At 31.9% G+C, this 12,014-nt stretch overlaps 1 protein-coding gene across 4 annotated transcripts; it reads right to left on the minus strand.

The window, feature by feature from the left end:
* Positions 1-7,838: 7,838 nt before the first annotated feature.
* On the minus strand, positions 7,839-11,746 carry LOC8289516 (phosphatidylinositol 4-kinase gamma 8). Of its 4 annotated transcripts, none has more exons than XM_048370242.1 (4): positions 11,369-11,746; positions 10,503-10,542; positions 10,274-10,390; positions 7,839-9,992 (listed from the first exon to the last, which is right to left on the minus strand). In XM_048370242.1, exon 4 carries the CDS (start codon positions 9,896-9,898, stop codon positions 8,171-8,173), a length of 1,728 nt encoding a protein of 575 aa, XP_048226199.1. In that variant the 5' UTR covers positions 9,899-9,992; positions 10,274-10,390; positions 10,503-10,542; positions 11,369-11,746; the 3' UTR covers positions 7,839-8,170. The 4 variants fall into 4 exon arrangements, with proteins under 4 accessions (XP_048226199.1, XP_025013941.1, XP_015577560.1 ...); XM_025158173.2 differs by having other exon boundaries at positions 10,499-10,542; XM_015722074.3 differs by having other exon boundaries at positions 11,101-11,746.
* Between the last annotated feature and the right edge of the window lie 268 nt (positions 11,747-12,014).

Here is a 12,014-nt window from a genome sequence, read left to right on the forward strand (position 1 = left end):
CTTTGAATATTCTTCGACCCTTTTTAGAAATTCAGGATCTTGCTGTGCAAACCACTCCTGAATTTGCAATTGTTGTTGGGTCGGATCTTCCTTGCTTTTGTCAATTTCTTCGTGGATGATTTCCGTCCAGGTTCTGATGGGCTTTGAAGAAGAAGGCAAAATTTCCTTCTTTAGACTTTGGACAGGCTTTGAACTTGCTGTTGACTTCTCTTCTTTTACTTTTGATTTTCTTGGCAATTTCACTCCTGTTTTTGAAGGAACTCTCTGGTTAGAAAGTCTGAAATTGAATTCGAATCTCCTCTTATGTATTCGATTTCAAAATCAAAAACAGAAAGAATGGCTTGCCATCTGGCAAAAATCTGTTTTGAAGCTATGTTTTGAACATCTTTTTGTAAAACTTCTTTAGCAGATTTACAATCAATCCTTAAAAGAAATTTTTGGTTTAAAAGATCGCTTTGAAATTTTGAAATGCACAAAACTATCGAAAGAATTTCTTTTTTGATAGTTGAATAGATTTTTTGTGTATTATTCCAGTGTGCAGAAGTAAACTGGACAATACATTCTTTGTTGTTTTGGACTTGCTTAAGAATCCCACCATATCCTAGATTTGATGCATCAGTTTCAACAATTTTGAATGCAGATGGATCAGCTAGGTATAAACATGGTATTTCATAAACTTGCTTTTTTATGCTTTGGATAATCTTTGTATGCTCATCGGTCCATGCAGGGGGGTTTTTCTTTAACCTATCATGTAGGGGCTTTGCTAGACAGTTCAAATTTGGATAAAAATCCATAACATAATTTAAACTACCAAGGAATCTTTGTAATTGTGTTTTTTCAAAAATTTTGTCTGGAAATTTTGAAGTAAAGGCTAGAGACCTTTCAATTGGGGTGATAGTTCCCCGGGAGATATAGTGACCAAGAAACCTAATTTTTGTTTTGAATAATAAACCACTAAACCATTTTTCTTGACAACATAGAAAAATTTCTCCAAGTGTTTGAAATGTCGCTCTAAAGAATTTGAAAATATCAACACATCATCAATATAAACAATGCAAAACTTTGAATAAGGATTGAAAATGTCATTCATGATTTTTTAAAATTCAGAAGGAGCATTTTTTAATCCGAAGGGCATTACATTCCATTCGTACTGGCCAAATGGAACTGTAAAAGCAGTTTTGTACCTGTCTTTTGGATGAATCTGGATTTGCCAAAATCTTGATTTCATATCAAACTTTGAAAAAATAAAAGCAGAATGAAGCTTTTGAAGAAGATCCTTTTTGTTTGGAATTGGGTATCTAATCCATTTTAGGGCTTTATTCAAAGGTTTGTAATTAATCACCAACCTAGGTGTTCCTCTTTCTATCTCACTATTTTTGTTGACATAGAAAGCTGCATAAGACCAAGGGGGTCTGGATTTAGTAATCAAACCTTTTTGCTCTAAATCTTTTATTTCTATTCTACAATGGCTTTCTAGGGTTTCATTCATTTGGATGGGTCTTGCTTTGGTAGGGATTTGTTTATCAGAAAAATCTTTTTCATATGGTAAATCTACCATATGTTGTTTTTGTCTCCAAAAAGCATTAGGAAGATCATAACAAACTTCATTTTTAATCTTCTTTTGCAAATCAGAGATTTTTCTTTGGACAAAATCATTTTGCATTTGACTTTGGATCCTTTTCAAACCCATATCTTGTTTCAAGTGGAAAAACTGGGTTTGTTTTCCTTTGATCAAAGCATTTATCTCAAAATTATAAATTGAGTGGGCTTTAATAAGATTGAGATTTCTCTTTTTAGGTTTCTCTATAAAAGGAAAAATAATTTTTGAATCTTTAGCTTTAAAAATGATACCAGCAGTAGTTACTTTGAAAGGAGTAATTAAATTGATGAAAGGAGTTCCTAAAATAACTGTTTGCTGTAAATCCTTTATAAGAATAAAAATATTTTTTAAAGCAATATTATTATTTAGAATTGCAGCTTCAGTTTTACCCGCAATCCTAATCTTTGAACTATTAGCTGAAGTAAGCCTTTCTTTTGTTTCTTGATGATACCTTTTAGGAACCAGATCATAATTGATACAATTGAGGTCTGCTCCTGTATCAAATAAAGCGATAGTTTCTATTTGGAAATCACCAGGCAAAATGAGTTTTATTTGGATCAAATATTTTCTTGAAGTAATTTCTTTTAACACGTTAATGAAGTTTTTTGGAACATTTTCAGAAACCTCAAGATTTTGAAGATCATTTTCTTCTTCAGAATCAGAATCATTATTCTGTTTGAGAATCAGGCTTTGGAGCAAAACAGAATCATTTTGTTGTTTTTCTTTCAAATCTTTGAGCTCTGTTTTGATGGCTTTAATTTCTTTCTGAAGTTCTTGGACGGTAGGAAGTGGGTTTTTTAGCTTTTTTCCTTTATCCAAAATCATAGTAAGATCATAAGTGTTCTTACTAGAAGTGGGGACAAGGGTTTCAGTTTTTAGGATTTTTTTTAAAACTTGTTTTTGGATTTGGGGGTCATTAATATGCTTGACGGCTTCAAGAAGAGCTTCTTGTTGCCTAGTGAGCATATTAATATTCTTTGAAATATCTCCAGAATCTGATTCAAAATAATCGAATGAGGTTTTGATTTCATCAATTTGAAACTCTTCCTCACTACTCGAAAATTCTGATTCAGAGGAATCAACAAGAAGAGCTGAAATTTTGCTTCAAATTTTATCTTCTATTTGGAGCTCATGGAGTTTTTTAGAAAACTTGCAATACTTTGAAGTATGGCCCTTCTTGCCACATTTATAGCAAGTAATTTTGCTAAAATCTTTTTTGGAATTTTATTTTGAAAATTTAGAATAGGATGGCTTTTTGTAGAAATTCTCTTTGTTTTTGGGAGTTCTTCTATTTTTGAAAAATTGTTTTTTCTTAAAAGATTTGGAAAAATCTTCTTTGCATTTTTCTTTGCAGGTAGAGGAAGGCTTTATGAGATTATACTCAAACTGGTTGCAAAAACCACCTAGTTCTTGCCTAGTTTTCTTCATTTCCCATTTGAGTTGTCTTTGAAGTTTAAGGTCATGGCATATCTTCAAACCTTCTTTTTGAGTGAGGCTAACTAATTCACCACAGGTGTAGAAATCATAAGGGATCTGGCCGTTATGGGCTTCTCTTTTGGTATTCATAACTCTTTCACCTAGTATCTTAGGTAAACCAGCTAAGAATTTCTCTTTCCAGAAAGGTTGGTTTGAATCTTCCCTAAGCATGACTCTGGTCAGGAAGGTATCTTTGTAGGCTTGGTAATTGCTAAGCTTTTTACAAGTTAAATTGCTAAGGAGCTCAGCATTCTTATCTTCGGAGAAGGGTCTCATATGAAGAAGTGGAGGGAAATCGCCGGGATTAAGGTTGACACAAAGCATCCTCAATTGGATTTCCTAGTTCATCTAAGATGGGGGTCCCTTCTATGTGTGGTTTGGATAGCACCTTTAGGATTTGACGCAGGTTGCTTTGTGCGTGAGATGGTAATCCCACCATCCTTGGTCGGAAAAATTATTATATATGGCTACTTTGGTTTTGTAAGCATTGGTACGCCATGGTCATCTGTTGTAAGAGACCGAGAATGTTGTATTCTGACATTCCATTTATATTCCATTCATAGACGGAGGAGGCATTGAATCTAGATTGGGTTAGGATATTGTTTCTATTTTCTATTCCTAGATCTGGAGCAGTATTCCTAGGAGTATGTCAGGTCAATCTAGGGGTTTGCCATCCCAATTTGTTGATGTTTGAGGGTTTGTCAATGACACTTCAAGCTCTGAATCATTGGATTCATCGCATTAGGCTTGACCTATAGCACTGATATTCCTACTGCTTTGAGGAGTATCTGGCACTAGGTTTTGGAGGACTCGGGAAGTTGCTAATTTGCTATGTTTGTTCTCGATCGCTCTAGCAAACTCAGTTTGCTTTTGAAATTAATCTTGGCTAGGCTTTGACATTTGGTAGGGTTTGAAGACTGGATTTTTGAGCTTTTCTGATTGGCTTATTTCTTTCTGATGATCAGTGTTGGGGATTGGAGAGGTGAAGACTATAGGAGGTTTTTGGATCTGGCTTTCTATCCTAACAAGTTGCTTCCCTATTGTGTTAAGATAGGTATTCGAAAAATTATTCTGCTGAACAATATTCTTGACATTCTTCTCAATATCTTCTCCTATCAATTTGTAAGGTGTAGCCTCTATTTCATTCTCTCCATAAGGAATGGTTATTTTCCTAAGGGGAGGATGTTCAGACTGGATGGTTTGGTTTTCCCCGACCTTCCACTCTAGGGTCTTATTCCTTACAATAACAGGACTACTAAGTTTTTCTTTAAAGGGTAGAAAATATTATTTTCTTTGCAATAAATCTGAAACCAATCAAAAATTTTGATTTGGACTTTGTTTTGAATACAAAATTGATTGTATTTCTCTTGAATGCTGTCTTTTTCTTGTAAAAAATTCTTAAAAAATCAAAGTTTTTTAGAATGGTTTTTCTTTGAATAGAAATCTTCATGTAAAAGCTTTTTATCGATTTGAAAATCTTTTGAAATCATGTTGATTTCTGCTTCTAGATTTTGTGTTATTACAGACGGTGATGGTGAAGAGGGGGTAGAGACGATTTCTATATCCTCATCTTCTTTCTTTGGTTCATTGTAGACGGGTCTGGGGATATTGCTTTGGTAATCAACATTCTGTAGTATATTGTTTGAGCTTGGTATATCAGATGTTGAAAATCTGGGTTGTGTTTGAGATGGAGTTGGTTCTTTGTAAGGAGCATAAATAACAGAAGGTATTTTGATACCCTTCCAATATCTATGGTCGATGTTGAAGAATCATCATCAAAAAATCTAGAAGAGGTTGATTTCCTGTTGAATGTAAGCTTTACTTTTCCATCTGGAAACTGGGTTATATTTTTGAGATTTGTATTTGGCTCTATTTGCTTTGGTGATTCAAGTTGAGTTGCACCTTCAAGGATCCATTCTTCTGGAAGAGTGATATCTTTCCATTGAATGGTTTTTGGAATAGTTGCATTGGATTTGGAGAGATCTGTTTGTAAGAATAAGGTTTCTCCTTTTGGTAAATGGAGCTTGTGTTTTGAACCAAAAGCAGAAATCATGGCTTTGTAATGTATTTTGAAAATCAATGCTATCGGAATAGATCCTTCAAGCATTTTGTAATTATGTGTCTTATTTGAAGAACAATACTCTTTAAAACATTTTTATCATTTAATAAAATTGTAATGTTTGGAAAACAATTGAAAGAAATTGGTCTTTTATTGAGGCTTGACTCAACAGTACCTAACAAAGAATCATAAAAATTTGTAAACCTAGCATCTCTAAGGACTGCTAAGATGGAAGTATCTAAACCTTCTATGGTAAGTGGCTTTATTCCTACCTGGACAAGGCCTATATGGATATACTTATAGCCTTTTTCTTTATGCTTCTGGAGGGTCTTTGGATTTAAAAGATAAATTTCTTCAAAAGGCTTTGAAATCGAATAATCTCTTCTTTCTTGGTTCTTCGATAGGAAAACAGTTTGAAGAGAGGAAACTTTGAAAACTCATAAATTTGTTTCTTTTGAACCTTGGGTATTTCCTAATCATCAATATGCTTTGAAAAATCTTCAATAGTGATTTCTTCACTATTTACTAAACTTTTGTACCCTGAGGACTCAGAGGTAGAAGAGTTTGAGAAAGAAGAAGATCTACAGAAAAAAGGTTCTAAATTTATTTTAAAATAAACCAAGATAACTTTCTAAACAAACATGAACCAAGCCACCAGTTTTACTGCCCTTACACCTGTCGGGACTTACTACTTTGCAACTACGCTTTATATTTATCAGTGATATGATGCAGATTAAAATGAGTTTAAAATCTTTTTTATGCAAACGATGTTTCTTTCCCGGAACCCAATTGGCTCTGATACTAACAAGTGACTAAAAGACCAACAAGTTTCTGGTGTGCAGGATCCTCATATGAGGCAAGCACAGAGCATACGCTTGTTAAATCTTAAAACAAGAATGGAAGATAAGATGATAAATTTTATTGATAGATACAAACTTTGAACAAATATACAAACTTTGAAATAAAAGCTTTAAAATGAAAGCTTTAGACAAAAGGAATATAACTTACAAATATATATATATATATATATATATATATATATAGTAGAATTTTCCTACAATGATACTCTGTATAGGAATAACCTCTACATATTGATAAGAAATTACGGTTCCAATTTGGACTAATTATAAATAGAAATAACTCTCTATTGTAATAGGTTATAAATTGTTTAAGTCTCATCTTAAGAAAATATTTTTCTATATAGTAATATTTATATTTTTTTTAAAAAAACATATATGTTATATTATGTTTTGTCTTACTACAGTACTACTTTGTTTCACCATTCTTATTTGTATACTATTACAAGATATTAACATATCTTATCTCTAATTTTTATCATTTCATCTAGAAGACTAAGTATTAAGTCTAAAGAAAGATTTTAAGACTCAAACTTTCATTAAGTTATAACCTCCTCATAGCTATAAATTTTATTTGGTGCCAAGTGTATAATTAGAAAGAGGTTTTATTATTATTATTATTATTATTATTATTATTATTATTATTATTATTATTATTATTATTATTATTATTATTATTTTATAGGTAAATAAAATGTAAAAATCAACATAATTAATAAAAAAATTTAAATTTTTTAATTAGTCATACTGGAAAATCAAAAATCGATATTTTGATAAATAATAAAATAAATTATCTATTAAAACTAACATAATATAATTCTTAGGAACTCTTTATATACTAAAATTTATAATATTAGTGAATGAAAATAATTTTTTGCACATTTTAACAATTTAAGTATTTTATTAATATGTAATTGATAATTCCATAACCAAAAGTATTACATTTTTATAATGAGCATCAATATTCATCATTTATAGAATAATATTTATTGTTTAATGTAACAATATTCATTTTATATTCAGATAATTTTTAAATGCTTATTATTTTAGTGAATGATGTTTAGTATTTATAGTCTATATATTCATTAATTTGTTATTGTGAATTCAATAGTTATAATTTTATATATGTTTCTTAGAACTCCGTGAAATATTTGTTTCAAATGAAAATGATATTCATTCCCTATGAAAGTTAGATTCATTATTTTTATGATACATATTAAAATAATTTTGTGATTAAAATAAGTCTTATTATTTATAAATATAATATTTATTAGTTTGTTAATGGATAATTTTTTTCAACAAGACATATATAATACAAAAACATAATATAAATTTTTACTGCAATAGTTAACAAAAAACATTAAGCTAAAGTTATTTTATAAGTTATTTAAATGATAATAATTTTTTTAAAATAAAATAAAATTAGTAAATAATAAAAATTTAAATAATAAAAATTCAATTATATTTAATAAATTTAAATTAATAAATATTTAATATCAATTTAATAAACATAAATTCAAAAAAACAATCACACATCTAACAGTTACGACAACGTGTTTTAACTGAGAGGGGCAGCATATAGGTCTCCAAAAACTACTGCTACTTATGATTAAACCAAATTAAACCCAGCCCACGTGGCATCAGTAACTTCAACAGTACAAGGAATTTTTGTCTCTCTTTGCCAATCAAAATTAACACAAGGTATGTCCTTGTCATGAAACAAACTCCGAGACCGCAATCTAAAAATGAATCAAAGCATAAAACAGTTTCTCTTTTTCTCTAATTTTCCCTTAGATGGTCAGTCCATGCTATAAGTGAAGATCACTGTAATTAAATACACGTAATATGATCAATAAAAATTTACAATTTGGATAAAATATTTCACACAAAATCATGTGCATGTAAACTGCTTAATTCTATATAATACAACGGAAAAAGGGGATAAAAAGGGAAGCAAAAACTAGGAAAAAATATATAAAAAAATATATAAAAAAAAAGCAATGGAAAGGATGGCAACCTGCCAATCCCTTTTCCCTCCTATGTTTTTTTATTTACAGTGCATGCTAAATAAATTAAATCCATTCTGGCAATATACAAGCTACTCCAAACTAGATACAAGCAACTTGTCTCATCTTTTGCAATAATTCTGCTGTTTTCTTGCTGTTTTTAATTCTTTCCTTAAAACTGGCAAGAGGTTCCCAACCTTAGCTTTGGGGCCATGCACTTGGTGCCTTCAAAAGCTTCAGGCAAAAGCTTCTCAAAGCACTTCAAGAACAATTCCCATTCACCTTTACTCATATCTCCAAGAGATATACTCTCAGTTTCACAGTTACAGTTCTCTACTGAATAACTGATGCTTCTTGTTAGACCCCCTAATGCTTTGCTCCCATTCTCATCATCGTTGCGACGGTTTTCTTTGATGAGCTTTTCCTCATGTCGAGCATCATTATTGTCATAGTCATATTCCTCATATGGTGGAGATAATGCCAAATTATGCAGCCTAGGCATTGATCTTGAAGATGAGAAATTAGGAATTTTGGATTGATTATCCATATTAGATGGACTTGGTAAGATTTGAGGGACATCCGAAACCCCATTAGAAGCATTTTCACTTTCATCATCAAACTGAAATATAGTAACCTCTTCGTTTTCATCTCTAATCTGCTCATTATTCATATTACCATCATGATCATCATCAGCTTCATCATTGGATGTGCTAACCGCACTTGCCTTTGCTTTTGCACAAAGATTCTCTAGCACACTCAAATTTTCCTCCCCACCACAAGGCTCCCTAGTCATCATTTCACCTATATCAGCAAGGCAGAATCCAGCAGTAGCAGCTTGTTTCAAGAAAATAGTGCAAAGGACAAGAACGCGAATAGATGATTCCCTTAAAGAAGGTAGCTCATTTCTTAAGAACTCTGCGTCTTCAAAAGGATCAAGATTGGATATGTACTCAGATTCAGTCTCTGAAAAGGGAACTGAGGCTTGGGGCCAATGCAGCCACTCAAAATAAGGATTATCAAGCCCCTCAGGTAGGCAAAGCCCATGGTCTATAGGAACAAGCTCAGCTGTCCCAACAGCGTAATTTTCATGCTGACCATTCTTCTTGACGAGTATGTTTCCAGCATGCCTATCAAGATTTAGAAGTCTTATGTCAAATATTCCTATCCGGTGTACAGAAGCAACTGAGAACCCGGAGGGGCCTAACTCCCCTGCATCAAAATCATGATCTACAAATCGCTGGAGTGAGGCAATCTTGTGGGACGGAGGTGAAATATCAGCTGCATCATCATTAGCATGAAATCCAACATGTGCAATTTTGACTAAGGCTGTTGGAGGAACTCCAGCAAAACCCCCATGATCAAGTAGATAAGCAGCTAATTCACGAATTCCAGTTCCGCCTACTCGAACTGAATGTTGCATACCAGGTTGGCCTATCATCAATCCACCGAAACCTTTTGGGTTATTAAAGGCTAAAGGCTCTTCATCAATTGGCTTTGCAACAGCAATATTATCACCATTCCTACTGCGCAAGAAGTAAGCACCACCTAGTCCACTTGACACTGGCATGGGATCAACACCGGAGGCCATAGCAATGGCAACCTCAACAACAAGAGCACGCACCCTAGGTGCTCCATGGCCACCAACAATTTCAACCCTTGCATTTAGATCAAACTCTTCTTCAAATCCAGTGGATAAGGAAATACATGGAGTGGAGAAACTTCGGTGAATATTAGCTACTTCAAACACTTGTTTTAAGGAGTGGTTAAGATTAGTTTGGCTAGGTTCATGAATATTGTAGTCAAAGTGAGTAAAAGATTGGAGTCTGCATCTCTGAGATCGATTAAATGGCCTGAATCCATGATTTTGATCGATGGCTACTGCCATTTTGAAGAATCTCATGCATAAGAGAATGGCAATAGTGCATGCCAAAGGCAGTTTTTCTCAGAGGAATCCTTAAGGCTTGGTCTTCCACAGGAGATTATCTATCACATTTCTACATATACATAGAAGGTATACATCAGGGACCAACAACAGCATGCACACCTTTCAAAGGAAAATTTGAACTAGCAAATGAGGACACAAAGATTCTAGATCAAAATGAATTTTATTTTATAACTACAGCATCACAAATCTCAGACGCATATTAAAATGTGCACCTGTCATGAACGATATTCATAAAAGAATGAAGAAGCAAGAAAAGTAAACTTAAAATTCTCAAAAAAAGGAAAAGAATGAAGAGAAAAAGGATAAGGTACCAGGATACTGCTTTCTTACCTAATACTGGCATTCAGGCGGCGAAAATCGAGCGCTAGATACATTTCTTTTTAACTTCTTAATACAACCAACAAAGTATAGTTCCACATAAATTATTTCTTCAGAATCCACCCTCACCTGCAAGATAACAGCCCATTAATATTTTCAATCTGAAAATTGTTCCCCAAATACCAACAAAAAGAAAAGGAAAATCAGAAAATTAAGACCAAAAGCAGCATAAGTCACCTACTAATCCCCTCGCCCTTCCGCACATAAATCGCCAAAAGTTTCTGCAAATTGTTAGCAAAAAGACAAAAAAAAAAAAATCATCAAATATAAATCCGCACGATGTCATTAAGAACAGATATAAACTTGTAGCAAAATGAAAAAAAAAAAAAGAAAGATTAAAAGTTTTAAGAACTACTTTTACAGAGAAGCTCGTAAATTAATAATTTTTGTTCTAAATCAAATCATAAAAAGATAAAATAATTAATCTATTAAATGATAAAAGAATTCTAAACCTTCGTATTGACAACCAATAGATCCTATATCACATATTCTAATGAGATGAATATAAAGACAAATATGGCTATTAGAAAAGAAATTAAATCCTGCTCCCAGTGTACAGATCCCATCTATATACTAGATGCCATCGAATATACATGCTTTCATAACATAAATACAAATTGATCAGGCAAATTCTATCCTACTCTGAGCGCACAGGCTCAGTCCTGTACACAAAGAGATGATTGAAAATGAAATACAAAAACAAGGGCAATTGCTCTGCAAGTAAGAAAACATAAAAAGATTTCTGAATGATGATATAAATAGAAACGAATGAACATTACCCTGAACGCTGATTAAGGCATTCAGGGAAGAAGACGAAAAGCAACGAAAGCGCGAGAGAACCAAAGCATCCGTCACAGGAAAATAACTTCCCAAAGTCCTCTAATCATTACTCCCCTTTCCCTTTTATTAACCCCTTTTTCTTGTAAGAAACAAAAATAAAAATCTCAACCACTTTTTTTAAAATTCTGTTTGCCCATTCCCTCCTATTTCTATGCCTACTTTTTCTTTGTTCTTTTCGATTTCAACCAACAGACACGTGATTCCTACCATTCACAGCTTGCCACGTTACAATTAGTATGAATTTCTGCCGGACATGGCGCATGATTGGTCTGTTCTTCAGATTGTTTGACGACAGGTGAAATTATGTTTTCTTTTGGGTTTTTTCCAAATTTGATTTTTTTCTTTTTCATTTCAAAACGGTTTTTTGTTATAATTCAAACAGTTATAATTTATTTATTTATTATTATTATTATTATTGGCTATGAAAAACAAGGGTTTGCTGGCTTTTAATTTTCATTTTGACCGTTTTTCGCTCATATTACTTCTCAGATCAACTTTTCTCGGTCTGTTGTTTTATTTAACGGACTACAATAGTAATTAATAATATTATTCTAATTTTATATTATTTATTTATTTTTTAAAATTTTTTGAGACAATTTAATTTAATAATTTTATATATAATTAATTTAATTTTTTAATCTTCTTATAAGGTAATTTAATTTTTTTAACTTTAATAACATTAATAAGTGATTAATTTAATTCAAACTATTAAAATTTCATATAAATTTCTAATTTTATAATAAATAAATATATATCAATACCATATATTATAATTCAAATAACTCAAATATAAATTTTAAATAAAAATATAAAAAAATATAATAAATTTAATTCTAATTTTATTTTATCGATA

Source organism: Ricinus communis, chromosome 10 (assembly GCF_019578655.1).
Source record: "Ricinus communis isolate WT05 ecotype wild-type chromosome 10, ASM1957865v1, whole genome shotgun sequence".
Lineage (NCBI taxonomy): Eukaryota > Viridiplantae > Streptophyta > Magnoliopsida > Malpighiales > Euphorbiaceae > Ricinus > Ricinus communis.

Coding starts and splice junctions, on each gene's coding strand:
- LOC8289516 (XM_048370242.1), bottom strand. CDS start 9,898: ATGAGATTCTTCAAAATGGCAGTAGCCATCGATCAAAATCATGGATTC.